The 15,350-nt window shown below is 41.1% G+C and overlaps 1 protein-coding gene across 1 annotated transcript; it reads left to right on the top strand.

Annotated features, from left to right (window-relative positions):
* The first annotated feature begins 1,047 nt into the window (after positions 1-1,047).
* On the top strand, positions 1,048-3,670 carry LOC147898227 (uncharacterized). The gene has a single exon (XM_087379287.1). It carries the CDS (start codon positions 1,642-1,644, stop codon positions 2,980-2,982), a length of 1,341 nt encoding a protein of 446 aa, XP_087235413.1. The 5' UTR covers positions 1,048-1,641; the 3' UTR covers positions 2,983-3,670.
* The last annotated feature ends 11,680 nt before the right edge of the window (positions 3,671-15,350 follow it).

Here is a 15,350-nt window from a genome sequence, read left to right as displayed (position 1 = left end):
AGATTGGGTGGTAGATTGTTAATGTCTAATGGGTTCGGGAAGCGATTGTTAGTTATCTACATGTAGCGTCGGCTAGGGGTAGGGTGCCGACCAATGTTGGCCAATTTTTGTAATGGGGGTGCTAACCGCTCTTAATGAAAGCTTCCTCTTTTGTGAGGGGGAAGGGGACCAAATGACGAGAAACATGTCTGGCTTGTCTGTTAGACATGGCTACCGTGCTGCACCAGAACCCTCCCCAAACCTACCTCTATAGTCAACAATCCAAGTTATGCCATAAATAATCTGGCAAAAGTAAATGACTAGGAGCATGTTTGCCTCCTCTGAACATGGGAGCCTCATGTGAACCCTCCCCAAAAACCTACCTCTCGACTTGATAATCCAAGCTCTATCATAAATAATTTGCTTATGAGCATAATTAGAGTAATTATCAATTTACCATTATCGTCCCCTCGATGGTTTGCCAAAAGTAAAGCTGTCAAAAGTAAATGACGAGGACATGTCCGCCCTGTCTAAACCCTCCCCAAAAACCTACCCCAATATAAAAGGGTTAAAAAATATCCCTGTGTTACAATTTTGTATCTACTTTGAGGATAGCCTTATGCCTTTAATTATGAACCGTCCTTCCGCTCGCCCACCTCACAACAACTCATTTGGGAGGATATCTGTTCGGGGGTGACGTTCGGATGGGAAACAGGGTTGGGTCCCTGACGATTGTTATTGGTGGGTTCGGGCCACACGACTTGTAATTGGTTTTGCCATAGCGGACAGGTTCTTGTGAGGGAGGGGGTGGTCAGACGAAGCATGACAGCTTCTGAATCGAATAATGTCACATCATGCTCATGCGAGGCGAGCGTCGTCGAGACACTATGAATGGGTCCTCAACAATCCAAGTTTTTTTTTTTTTTTTTTTTTTGCATTGTCAAGATGAGCTGCCCCTGGGTTTGAAAACTGTGTTAGCTGTTGCAACAATCCAAGTTATGTGGTAAACAAATCTGATTATGAAGATAATTAGAGTAAATCAGTTTAGCATCATCGTCCCCCTGATGATCCGCCATAGCCAAGCTCTCTCAAGCTTCAAGCTTCAACCTTCAAGCTTACAAAGCTAAACATGTCCTCCTTCTTCTTCCCTTGAGCTTCCATCTTCTTCCCCAGATTACTTTCCCTCCTCCACATTTTTTTATGGTTTTCTGTTGCTTCAGACGTCTTCCCCCTGCTTCTGGCTGCTCAATTCGGCATCAAGATTGCTCAATTCCTCCCAGAATCGTCAATGCCCGGACCGATTAGCTTCAGGTCGCGATGGCGGCGATGAAACGGCGGCATGGAGGCTCCATGAGCAGACGCTGGCTGGCACGCGAGCAATCAAGCTCACAGCGACGCAAAGCAGGGCAAGCGAAATCGAATTCGTCGAGGAAACAAACGACATTATCCACTCGGCTGTAAGTGCGTGTTGCGATTGTTTCAGAGTTAGCGAGATCGACAGAAGTTAGATGCAGCAGGGCCATCGCGGAGGGGCGGGAGGAACCCTAACTGTTGACGGTGGCCGAGAGCGAGCAGAATCGGGCGCGATTTGCTGCAAAAACAGCAGCAAGTACAGGAGGAGAAGCAAAATCGGAGCTCCAGGGCGTTACGGAATGGCCTGAAATGTTACCTCCACAGCAGAAGCAGGACGCAGGGCGTATCAATTTGCACGAGCTCAAGGCTCAGATCGTGAAGAAAATCGGCCGCGAGCGAGCAAATCAGTACTTTGCTCACTTCCGAAGCTTCATCAGCTCGCATCTCGGCAAGCAGGAGCTCGACAAGCTCGTCCTCCTCACCATCGGCAAGCAGAATGTTGCTCTCCATAACCAGCTCGTCAAAGCAATCCTCAACAATGCCGTTCACGCACAGCTTCCTCCCCCTGCTCCCACTCCTCCTAGCCAGGACCTCTCCAAGCCTGTCAAAGGTATTCGCCGCAAACCATCCCTCTCCAACGATGACGCTTTCCTTCAACCCTCTCCTCCTCCCACCTCTTCCTGGGCCAATGGGGATTCCCTCGTCTCGTCCCCGCGCAAGGGAAGATCGGGTATCCGCGATCGTAAAGCAAATAAGGACAGGCCCAGCTCCTTTGCATCCCGAGAGTTGGCTTCACCCTTATCGGATGTCGCTGCAGCGAAAATTGGGGTTGATGTGGAATTCAAGTCGCCAGACTTGTCCAGACCCTTACAGGAGGTTGAAGATGCTGCCCAGCAGCTGGACGCCGATCACATTAGTGCGACTGTGCCTCCGGTGAAGCGGCTCCGGATCCTACCAAGCATTGAGCAGACATCGGTAGAGAGTAGTAGAGGTAAGTCTCAGTCTTTAGAGGAGACAGTAGTTCAAAATGAGCGGGAGGAATTTTCGTCACCGGCAGGCAATTTTATCAGGGCACCCTTGGGGATTCCTTTCTGCTCCGGGAGTGTGGGTGCTGCGCGGAAGTCTGTGTTCCGACCTCTTCCAGGGCTTGTTACGCCTGTGCTGCCATTGGGTAGCGCAGAGAAGGAATTCGTGGATAATTGGAGTGAATTGCCTGATGCAGAGACACTGCATAAGCGCATGGAGCACATAGCATCAAGAGAAGGATTGGGCGGTGTGAGTCATGATTGTGCTGATTTGATCAATCATGCATTGGATGCACTTCTGACCCGGTTGATAAAGGCCTGTTTGGATCTTGTGGGATCCAATTCAGGGCGTGAACAGGAAAGGCAGGTCACATCCAAGGACAATGTGTCTGTATGGGACAAGCATATGAACGAGGGTATTGTCTCTGGTAAGAAACTGCACCAGGGTTTAAATGGGATGTGGCCAGGTCCTACAACTGAATTTTCAAAACAGATTAGAGAGAAGACTCGGCCTCCTATTTCCTTAGCGGATTTCAAGGTGGCAATGGATTTGAATCCCCAACAACTAGGGGAAGATTGGCCTGTACAGCTAGAAAAGCTCTCTTTCCGTCTATTTGATCAGTAGTCCAGCACAAGCTGCTTTTTTTTCTGTTTTTCATTGCACTTACTAACCCTTCAGTTTTCGCTGTGAAGCTTCCATCATTCATTCCCCTTACGATGAGTCTAATGGAAACTCTAGCCCTCTTGGAGATGGCAGGGGCATATCCCCTTTGTAAGTTAATCAAATTGAAGATTAACATCCACAACGTTGTAGAAGATAACTGGGATTCTATCAACGAAGTCTTTGTTCATGGCCACATGGCACAAAAAGAGAGTGAACGTTTCACACTGTCAACGATCTCCTTGTGTACATGATTTATGGATACTTCACAGTTTCAGACTTCCTTGTAACTTTTCCACTTATGGGTGGTTGGCTTGTGGTTGTATTATGGGTGGTTGTATTTCAATATCATTCGAGTGTCTCTCAGGCCAACCGAGAGATTTTTGCTGCAGAGTACCAATACAAATTCCATGTGCTCTGGGTGCTGTAATTTTGTAACAAGATCAATTGAGTTTATCTAATGTCAGCTCTTTTGGCAAGCTTCACAAGAACCTTTACTTTTGTGAGGAGCCCGTTAACGTCAAAAGAAGTAAGGTCAAGCCAGTCTCGCTAAGCTAATTTGTATCCAGGCAGGCTTTCGATCCACCTTGGATAGAGCAAGTTTTTAAAACAAAGGAAGACATGATGTTATTGAAAGTTGGCAATTCCATCAGTCACAGAACTGTGTTTCTGTAACTTTTTAATGGGCCCGGATGAGTGGAACCATATCTGGACATTGATTTAACGTTCTTAGTATGTCCATTTTTCTGTTGAGACATCACAGAATTCAGCATGTTTGTCTGTGTATAATGATTGAATATTAAAATATAGTCATATTTGTGTATGTGACATAGCTGCTTGTGGGCACTTGCATGCGTGTTGGGGTTTATAGGAAACAGTCTGCATGTGGGTTAAATGCTCTGTTTGGGAATCAACTTGGGCCCACCCCTTTCTTTGTTTCCCAGCTTCCCTTCTCACTAATGTTGTGTTTCTGTTGTGAAAGTGTGGACCTCTACAAGCCTACCTTTAGTAGCCCTATTAGTGACTTCCAATGTGGCTAACTTTGCCCAGTGCTTGTGGAGAAGTGAGAGACTCACTATGTTGTATCTAGATAAACTGTAAGCACTGAATGAACATACTTCATAGATCTGACCTGCGGTGTAGCATTGGGAATGTGGAATCTCTTTGCTTGTCACATATAGTGTGGCGTAGGTTCTCCTTGGAGGGCTCTAATAAAGTCTGCACCTGACATGAGAGAGAGGGAGAGAGAGAGAGAGATGATGATGATGATGATGATGATGATGATTGCTTTAAAGAGAGAGAGATGATGATGATTGCTTTAATGTCCCCATGAACAAAAGCCAATACATCTATGACAGGTCATATGACCGTGTGTAGCACTTAGAATGAAGTATTACTTCACTTGCATCGTGTGGTAGTCTGACTTAGGTTATTGATTAGGTCAGTGGACTGTCATCATGTCGTCACCTTACGTATCTGTGTGTGTGTGTGTGTTTGATAAACTCATTATATGTCAACGATATAATAGCAATTGCATAATTTTATGCTGTATGAAATGAAATTTATGTTCTCAAGTTTGTGATCGTAACTGTGTATGCGTTGTTCAGGTTGGAATGCATGTTTCCAATGTTGAGTTTCAAACGTAACCTCACGTGTTCAGGGATGTCTGTTCCTAGGGAATCATTTTTCTTTGTTTGTTTGCATGCATGCATTTATTGAAATTATATTGTTCATATATGAACAGTGTAAAGTTTCAATGGATCTATGCTGGTACAAGCAGATACTCTAATTTGGGTATACACATATGTAATTATTGATATGGTTGTGGTATCTTTGAAACGTATAATGTTTTTAGGTCGAGAGCTTTGTGTGGCTTACCACACACGTTACATACGTACGCTCCAGTTGATAGTTGCGCATGTGGTCAAGCTTATGAGCCCTTTTGGTCCTGTACAAGCTCTTTCTTTTTATGCTGGATAATTTTTGCAGAGGAATTATAGATTATCCGTGGCATATTAACTAAAATTTTACTAGGTGAAATGCAAATTGTGAGTGTCGTTTAGAAGCATGCTTGTCATTACATGAACCTTGATTCTGCCGTTGTGCAATGCATAATATCTCTGAGTCACAACTTGTAATGGTGTCAGTAGAGATGATTTTGCATGCTTATGTTGGACTATCAAATAGGCTAGAGCACTCTGCTTATGAGCGCTAATCATTGGAGAGTGCAACTTAGTTAGCTTGGGCTAGTACAGCAGCAAGCAAATGGGCAGCCTTGGATGACTGCGACAAGGGCACACAGCCAAAGACCTCCAGATATGACCATGAAGGGCGAGGACAGGAGGCACATAGGCTGCCAAGGACAGCTCAGCCAACATGTGGCTTACCATGCTGGCAGCGACTTCAGCAGCATAGAGAGGGCCAAGAGCAACAGTCAGGTCTGCAACAGGTTTTACCTGGGAGACTGGCAGTCTGACCATTCAGCTGTATCGTTCATCATCAGATCCCACAATTAGTAGATCCTTGCCGTAGCCAGTGAATGGAGCTGACTTGCAAGTGTCACAAGGATCAGAAGCCGTTGGACCTCAAAGCTGACGAGAGCAGAATGAAGAGCTTCAGTACAAAGCTGTCTTTATTAACAGCAAGTACTTAATAGCACCCAGGAGCCTCTTAGGATAGAGCAGACTTCAACCTCAACCCATTGCCGTAAGGAATGCAGTCTGCAACCCTGTACTATGCTATTTTTTCTTGCATTCTTACCAAAGTGCGATAGAATTGAACATGATTCTGCTACAGTAGCAAGCATGGAACATGCATATAGCAGGCAACTCACAGACGCATCTACATGCATGCTAGTGTCAATTGTGTTCTTGTTTGTGTCCATGGTGATTGAAGGGAGCAAGCAATGAGGGCATTGCTGATGGAAGCAAAACATCTAGGTTTATCCTATTCGTTCAATGGCATCATCAACTGGTTCAATCCTTTTCTGGGATCTTGATGACATGTGCTGTGCGCGCTTTATTTAATTAAAAACGTAATCTTGACTATAAAACGGTTATTGGATTGTACAACAGTATGCTCACCATTATATCCAATGAAATGAAATGCCATTCCATCAAACGCTTCTCCCTATCCTCTGTTAATGAGCGAACCAAATGCTTTGGAATGTCTCATTGTGGGTTGGATTCTCATGAATGCCTCATTAAAAGCATTCCGCTAATGCTTGTTTGATTGCGTACACCATAACTGCTGTTGCTTTTGCTGCTTTGAGGAGTATTTGTAGCATTAAATTGTGGTTTTGGTAGGAATTTGTGCTCTTATCAACTTTCTGAAATTTGGAACTTGAGCGTCTAATGTGTACTGTTTGGTAACACACAACCCCAACTCCTCCGCCCCCCGCTCTCTTTAAAGGAATTAGCTCATGCTCCCACATCTTCTCGCATGATCATCCTGATCAGTCTCACAAGGAATTAGCTTATCGATTAGTTTTCAGACCTTCTCCTCACTTCTTCCAAAAATGGTCTCAAAGCCTCTTTCGCTCCCCTACTATGACCGATTCCACTGGATTATATAGTATCTAGACTAGACTTGCAAATCCCCATAACATTGTATGATAAGTAAATATGTTAATACTTCTAAAACGTGATAACATTTTGTAGCCCAATCTGTAAATTATAAAAACTCGCAATCTTATATATTCTATCCTTTCTAGAAAAGAGTAGGGAAACCTAGGAGATCATAGGAGAAAGGAGAGAAAGAGAAAAGGGTCCTTTCTTTGACTTCCATCATATCTAAAAACCAAGAAAGGAAGAGAGGGGAGAGACAGAGGAGAGGACGAGGAGGTGGAGAGAGAGGAAAAGGAAAGAAGCATGAGAGGGAAGAGGAGTCGTCAAGGAGGGAGGGAGAGCAGAAATTCCTCATAGAAGTAGAAAAAGAGGGAGGGAGAAGAGAGTCCTTGAGATAAAAGAGAAAACACCTCCTTCAAGCGTTAATTGGAGGGATAAGAGAGTCCTTGAGATAAAAGAGAAAACACCTCCTTCAAGCGTAAATTGGGAGTTCTTAGTGCTCCACATGTAACGTGTGTGTGTGTGGCTCACAAACAATGCATTGGCATGTCATCAATTAAAGCAAGCTTTCTTATAGAGCTCAACGCGTGTTTCCTTTTCCCCTTCCACTCATTGGACGCATGGCTTGCATTGGAGACTCTATGCTCGTGATGTATGGTTTTTGTGTAGTAGATGTGTGTTTCTATGGTTTGAACTCCCCATACCCTCTACCATAGTATGCTAGTTTGGGGGGGCAAAGGGTGGTTTTTTCTTCTTCCTCATAGAAAGTTATATTTCTAGCTAACTTTAGGTTCCATTCAACATTGTAGTCCTTTACATGCCTATGAAAGCATTCAAGCTAGTTTAAGCTATGGGTGCCTAGGTGGCATGGTGACATGTCTCCAACCAATCTTGCTTTTTTGTTTGTTAATGTGTGGTTCTTCCATTCCATGGATTCACCTCTCCTATTCTAGCCCATTAATTAATTAGTTTTATGTTTTTCTATGGCTTAATTTATTTATGCTTTAATTAACTAATGTTTCTCTATGGCTTAATTTATTCATTTATGCATTAATAAGCCTATGTTTCTCCATGGCTTAATTTATTTTATGCATAGAGACTCTCTTCCCCAAACGTTCAAGACAAGATTCTAACCCAAAACCTTCTTTTCCCCATATGTGAGCACTACCACTAAGCTATAAAGTAATATTATATGCCCCTTTCCTTATAACAGTATTATAAATCCCCCCTCCCCCTTTGGGATGTCCTTTCCTCTTTAATGCCCTTCATAAGTGGTCCCCCCAATCTCACGCTTCCCTCCCTCTTTAATACCCCTCTCCCTCCCCTCTTTGTTAAATTCAAGCTCTCCTCCTCCCTTCCACTGAGACTAAATATTTTGGCATCATGTACCACCCCCCCTCCGCCCACACCAACTAATTAATTAATAGAGGTTTTTTCTCACTGGGGGGCCCTATTTCTATTCCATGGATTTCAAAGAATTTCTTCATTATCTAGGGTATTCTTAGGTTGCATATCCAAGTCTTCATGTGCATCGTGGATGGTTAATTTTTTTCCAATAATGCATTTTTATACGTTCAATTTAGGTGCCATAGCTTTCACCAATCTTTAACCACTAACTATGCTACTAGCAATAGGGGGGACATTCCTAATTATCTCTAGGCCTAGTTCTTGGACTTCCTTATAATGTACATAAAGGCCTAGTTATAATAAGCGAAGGAGTCAGTAAAGGAGTAGTAGTTCATAACCCCATAAGATCCTAATATGCAATTATACATTTTTTTGTGTATGAGGATTTTTATTATTGTTTTAACAAAAATAAATTTTCTCATAGACCACCAAAGGATACCTCTATATGATCTCTATCATGGTTACTAGGTTGTGCGTGCATTTAATATGCATGGCACAACCTTCCAAACTAAACAATACCTTTTAAATCTTTGCTTGACAAAATAAACTCGTCATTCTTTAAATAGAAGTTCTTAGCCAAAAATACCATTCCAATGTTCCATGTGAATCATATTCCATAAATTGCATGGGAAGCACTGATACCACCATTCCAACATAACACTTTGCTAGGACACTATAGGCTATGATTGGTATAAAGTTCGAGAGTGCACTTTCCTAATTGTTATCCTTGTTACAATTCGCGGGCACTATCAGTTATGATCGATAAAGAGTTCGGGAGAGGAAGAGAAAGGAGAGAGGAGGAGAGGGCACAGGAGGTGGAGAGAGAGGAAAAGGAAAGAAGCATGAGAGGGAAGAGGCGGAGTCAAGGAGGGAGGGAGAGTAGAAATTCCTCACAGAAGTAGAAAAAGAGGGAGAGAGAAGAGAAGTCCCTGAGATAAAAGAGAAAATACTTCCTTCAAGTGTAAGTTGGAGTTCTAGTGCTCCACTTGCAACCTAGTTGGAGTGTGAGTGTGGCTCATAAACAATGCATTGGCATGTCATCAATCAAAGAAAGCTTTCTTATAGAGCTCAACACGATGATATTGTGTTTCCTATTTCCCTTCCACTCATTGGACTCATGGCTTGCATAGGAGACTCTATGTTCGTGATGTATGGTTTCGTGTAGTAGATGTGTGTTTCTACGGTTTGAACTCCCCTACCCTCTACTACCATAGTATGCCAGTTTGGGGGCAAACGATGGTTTTTCCTCTTCCTCATAGAAAGTTATACTTCTAGCTAGCTTTAGGTTCCATTCAACAATGTAGTCCTTTATGTGCCTAAGAAAAGCATTCAAGCCAGATTAAGCTATGGGTGCCTACGTGGCACGGTGACATGTCTCCAACCAATCTTGCTTTTTTGTTTGTCAATGTGTGCTGCTTCTATTCCATGTATTCACCTCTACTATTCACCTCTCCTATTCCAACCCATTAATTAATTAGTTTTGGTGCATGGAGGCTTAATTAACCTATGTTTCTATATGGCTTAATTTATTTATTCATGCATTAATTAGCCTATTTATATGAGCCCTACCACTAAGCTATAAAGTAATATTATAGCCCCTTTCCTTATAGCAATATTATAAATCCTCTCTCACCCCCCTCCCCATTTGGGATGTCCTTTCCTCTTTAATGTCCTCCATAAGTGGCCCCCCCAATCTCACACATCCCTCCCTATTTAATGCCCCTCTCCCTCCCCTCTTTATTAAATTCAAGATCTCCCCCTCCCCTCCCATGTAACTAATTATTGCCCCTCCCCCTTCCCCCTTTATTTAATTCAAGCCCTCCCCTAAATATTTTGGCATCATATACCACTCCGCCCTCCGTCCACACCAACTAATTAATTAATAGGGGTGTTTTTCTCACTGGGGGGCCCTATTTCTATTCCTAATTATATAAGGTATTCTCAGGTTTCATATCCAAGTCTTTATGTGCATTGTGGATAGTTGAATTTTCTTCCAATAATGCATTATTATCCGTTGAGTTCAGGTGCTATAACTTTCACCAATCTTTTACCACTAACTATGCTACTAGCAATAGGGGAGACAAACCTAGTTATCTCTAGGCCTAGCTCTTGGAATTCCTTATGATATATATAAAGGCCTAGGAAATAAGCAAAGGAGTTAGTAAAGGAGTACTATTTCATAACGGTCACATGTTTATATAACATTACATGCAAGACATTTTTGTATTAGTGTATGAGAAATTTTATTATTGTTTTAACAAAAATCATTTGTCTTATAGAACACCACAGGATACCTCCATATGACCTCTATTAGGGTTACTAGGTTGTGTGTATATTTAATATACATGGCACAACCATCCAAACTAAACAATACCTTTTAAATCTTTGCTTGACAAAATAAACTGATCATTCTTTAAATATAAGTTCTTAGCCAAAAATACCATTCCAATGTTCCATGTGAATCATATTCCATAAATTGTATGGGGAGCACTAATACCACCATCCCAACATAACACTTTTCTATGACACTATAGGCTATGATTGGTATAAAGTTCGGGAGTGCACTTTCCTAGTTGTTGTTATCCTTATTACAATTTGCTAAATAATTTTCACAACTTCAAATGTCATGTATGTGGTCATCCTTTTTTATATTTTGTCATATGTTGGCAAACCATGGTATGCCCACCTTTACCAACATATCTTATCCGGAGCCATCCCCTACCTTTATCAATGTAAACCTTGTGGGACAAGGATTGTCTAGTTTGGATATCAAGTTTTATTCATCAAACCCAAATGTCTTTGCTTAGTTATTGAGGTTAATGGTATGGGTTCTTGACATTTAATAGCTTAAGACAAAGAAAAAAGATAGTAGACATGCAAGGAGAATGAAAAGGAAACAAGAAAGAAGCCATTTGAGTCTACCTAGAGACCTAAAAAAGAAGTCAATTGAGTCTATGAGTACAACTTGAAAAATAATTGAAAACTAATGAACAAATATTTATCTATCAAACCTAATTTTTGACCTGTACGAATAATGCAAGAAAAAGAAATAAATGTGAAATGCAAAAGCTATTACAAAAAATAATCAAAACCCTAGGAAAAATGAAATCGAAAAAGAAGAAAAGCAGACCCCACCCATATAAACAAAATTACTAAAAGTAATAAGAAAAGTACTAAAAAATAAAAGATAAACCACTAAAGGAAACTAAAGAACTAAGAACTCTAAAAGAACTTCACAAATGAAAACCAAAAAATACAAGAAAGGCAAAGCACTAGAAAGGTATAAATATCACAAAGAAACCTTATTAATAAGTCTTTAGAGGGCATTCTTGTGTAGCCTACAAGTATTGTGGAGCACTTTTAGGTTGGGAAACCTGGAGGAAATGTGGGAACAAGGTTGGCTAGAAATTTTTTCCGTCTCATATGGGGATGTTAGGTAAGCTCTTAAGTTTTCATTAGTGGACGTTTGCAAGGATGAATTCTATGTGGACGAGAGATTTGGGGCTGAACATCACCTAGTTTTTGAATGTTAGCAGTCAGTGAGCTTATCCAGCCCAATCAACAAGGCAATTTTTCTACTAGGAGCCTATTTTTTTGTTGTCCACAAATTTTGATCGATTAAAGCTCCTTCATGGGAATGCGAGTAACCTCTTACCTTTTAAAAAAAAACTAATAAATCAAACTTATAAATCCTTTAATTAAAAAAAATCAAACTACAAATTTGTGAAATTGAAATAAACAAGAAGAATTGCATTCAAAAAGCCTACCCAGATGTTGAAGTTTAGTCTTCATTGGAGTGAATAATTTTAAGTGTATTGTGAACAAGAGAATGGTTAGACCAACAAATAAAGTTTCATCTACATTTGTTGTTGTCAATTTTTATGTTGGTCCAAATATGGTCAAGAGTGGACTCTTGGATTTTTGTGGGTATGTTTAAAGTTGTTTCATGTTGTGTTGACACATGAATGGATTGAGTGTGAAACCAATATTGAAGTATCCCACAATGTAGATTTCAATATCTTCATTGATTTGTAAGAGGACTTGTTCAAGTGCTTGGAGTTTGTTTGTTTTTAAATGTGGTGGTTGATAAACATTTGTTATGAGTCTGCCCTTCACCTCCAGAGTGTCGACATAAACTCAGTACGAAGACTTTGTATAAATGTTAGCTCAAGTATGTGTGGGTGTGTGGATTTATATGTGTGAGGGCATATTTTTATACTATAGTCTACACCCATTGTTGGGTGCTGATGATGTCGGTGGGGATGTCATAGTAGCTAGTCCCTGCTATGCATGATGGAGTTTATGGTTTTCAACCTTGTGAGTGACCATCATGAGATTGAAATTGCACTATGTTGTGTTTTTAAAGGATGAATTTGGGAATGTTCCTAGATTCATTTAGGTATATGCTTCTACCGTATTAGCGGACATGAAAATTTCATCTTGTGAAGTTTTCGTCCAAGTTGCGGCCTGTTGGTATTGTGATAATTCTTTCTATCTTAAATGGTGCGTTGCCCTATCAGCTAGATTTAGATTTAGATGCTCATTGGGGAGAGACTAAAATGAAAACATTTAGACTTCACAAGCAGTTGTAGCTTGATTGAAGAGATTTTGGACTACCTTTTGATTAGCCTTCGTCATGGCTGAGTCTGCCCTTCACCTTCGAAGTGCTGACAGAAACTCAGTACGAAGACTTTGTATAAATGGATGCTCAAGTATGTGTGGGTGTGTGGATTTGTATGTGTGAGAGCATATTTTTATACTATGGTCTACACCCACTATTGGGCGCTGATGACGTCAGTGGGGATGTCATAGTAGCTAGTCCCTGCTATGCATCCCTCTTTCCTCCATTCTCTCTCCCTCTTCTCTTTTCTACATCCTCTTCTCTTTTTTGTGTCCTCTGTTCTCTTTTCTACATTCTCTCTCCTGCTATTCTTTCCTACATCCTCTTGTCTTTTCTACATCCATGCCCCTTCTTTTTTCTACACCCCTCTTATTTTTTCTCCATCTCTTTTTCCCTCTTTTCATCCCCCCTTTTTCCCTCTTCCCCTTCCTTCTTTTTCAGCCACTATTTTTCTCCATCCCTCTTCTCTTCTCTACATTATCTTCTCTTTTCTACATCCTCTCCTCTTATATAACTTCTTGTCTCTACATCCATTCCTCTTACCTCTTCTACATCTCTTATCATTTTTACATTTCCTCTTCTCTTTTGTAAAATCCGCTTCGTTTTTCTTGATCCCTCTTCTCTTTTATCCATCCCTGTTTCCTACACTCTCTCCCACTTCTCTTTTCCACACGTTCTCTTGTTCTCTCCTCTTTTCTACATCGTGTGCTCGTTTTTACATCATCTCCTCTTCTCTTCCCTTTTCTACATTCATCCTCTTGTTTTGTCTCCATCTCTTTTGGTTTTCAACCTTGTGAGTGACTATCATGAGATTGGAATTGCACTATGTTGTGTTTTTAAAGGATGAGTTTGGGAATGTTCCTGGATTCATCTAGGTATATGCTTCTGCCGTATTAGCGAACATGCAAATTTCACCTTGTGAAGTTTTTGTCCAAGTTGCCACCTGCTGGTATTGTGATTATTGTTTCTATCTTAAATGGTGCATTGCCCTATCAGCTAGATTTAGATTTAGATGCTTGTTGGGGAGAGACTAAAATGAAAACATTTAGACTTCACAAGCAGTTGTAGCTAAATTGAAGAGATTTTGGACTACCTTTTGATTAGCCTTCGTCATGGCTGAGTCTGCCCTTCACCTCTGGAGTGCCGACAGAAACTCAGTATGAAGACTTTGTATAAATGGATGCTCAAGTATGTGTGGGTGTGTGGATTTGTATGTGTGAGAACATATTTTTATACTATGGTCTACACCCACGGTTGGGTGCTGATGACGTCACTGGGGATGTCATGGTAGCTAGTCCCTACTATGCATGATGGAGTTTATGGTTTTCAACCTTGTGAGTGACTATCATGAGATTGAAACGTCACTATGTTGTGTTTTTAAAGGATGAGTTTGGGAATGTTCCTGGATTCATCTAGGTATATGCTTCTACCATATCAGCGGACATGCAAATTTCACCTTGTGAAGTTTTCATCCAAGTTGTGGCCTGCTGGTATTGTGATAATTCTTTCCATCTTAAATGGTGCATTGCCCTATCAGCTAGATTTAAATTTAGATGCTCGTTGGGGAGAGACTAAAATGAAAACATTTAGACTTCACAAGAAATTGTAGCTTGATTGAAGAGATTTTGGACTACCTTTTGATTAGCCTTCTCCTTTAGTGCTAGCCTTCGTCATGGCTGAGTCTGCCCTTCACCTCCGGAGTGCCGACAGAAACTCAGTACGAAGACTTTGTATAAATGGATGCTCAAGTATGTGTGGGTGTATGGATTTGTATGTGTGAGAGCATATTCTTATACTATGGTCTACACCCACTCTACACCCACTGTTGGGCGTTGATGACGTCAGTGGGGATGTCATAGTAGCTAGTCCCTACTATGCATGATGGAGTATGGTTTTCAACCTTGTGAATGACTATCATGAGATTGAAACTGCACTATGTTGAATTTTTAAAGGATGAGTTTGGGAATGTTCCTGGATTCATCTAGGTATATGCTTCTGACGTATTAGTGGACATGCAAATTTCACCTTGTGAAGTTTTCGTCCAAGTTGCGGCCTACTGGTATTGTGATCCTTTCTATCTTAAATGGTGCGTTGCCCTATCAGCTAGATCTAGATTTAGATGCTCATTGGGGAGAGACTAAAATGAAAATGTTTCGACTTCACAAGCAGTTGTAGCTTGATTGAAGAGATTTTGGACCACCTTTTGATTAGCCTTCTCCTTTAGTGCTAGCCTTCGTAATGGCTGAGTCTACCCTCCACCTCCGGAGTGCCGATAGAAACTCAGTACGAAGACTTTGTATAAATGGATGCTCAAGTATGTGTGGGTGTGTGAATTTGTATGTGTGAGAGCATATTTTTATACTATGGTCTACACCCACTGTTGGGCGCTGATGATGTCAGTGGGGATGTCATAGTAGCTAGTCCCTGCTATGCATGATGGAGTTTATGGTTTTCAACCTTGTGACTATCATGAGATTGAAACTGCACTATGTTGTGTTTTTAAAGGATGAGTTTGGGAATGTTCCTGGATTCATCGAGGTATATGCTTTTGCCATATTAGCGGACATGCAAATTTCACCTTGTGAAGTTTTCGTCCAAGTTGTGGCCTACTGGTATTGTGATAATTCTTTCCATCTTAAATGGTGCATTGCCCTATCAGCTAGATTTAGATTAAGATGCTCATTGGGGAGAGACTAAAATGAAAACGTTTAGAATTTACAAGCAGTTGTAGCTTGGTT

This window comes from Dipteris shenzhenensis, chromosome 9, assembly GCF_047967505.1.
Source record: "Dipteris shenzhenensis isolate YYH24624 ecotype China chromosome 9, Dip_SZ_1.0, whole genome shotgun sequence".
Classification (NCBI taxonomy): domain Eukaryota; kingdom Viridiplantae; phylum Streptophyta; class Polypodiopsida; order Gleicheniales; family Dipteridaceae; genus Dipteris; species Dipteris shenzhenensis.
The sequence above is the reverse complement of the archived record's forward strand: the minus strand, read 5'-3'. Positions and strand labels throughout refer to the sequence as shown.

Excerpts from the sequence above, each read along its gene's own strand:
- LOC147898227 (XM_087379287.1), top strand. The coding sequence starts at position 1,642 with ATGTTACCTCCACAGCAGAAGCAGGACGCAGGGCGTATCAATTTGCAC.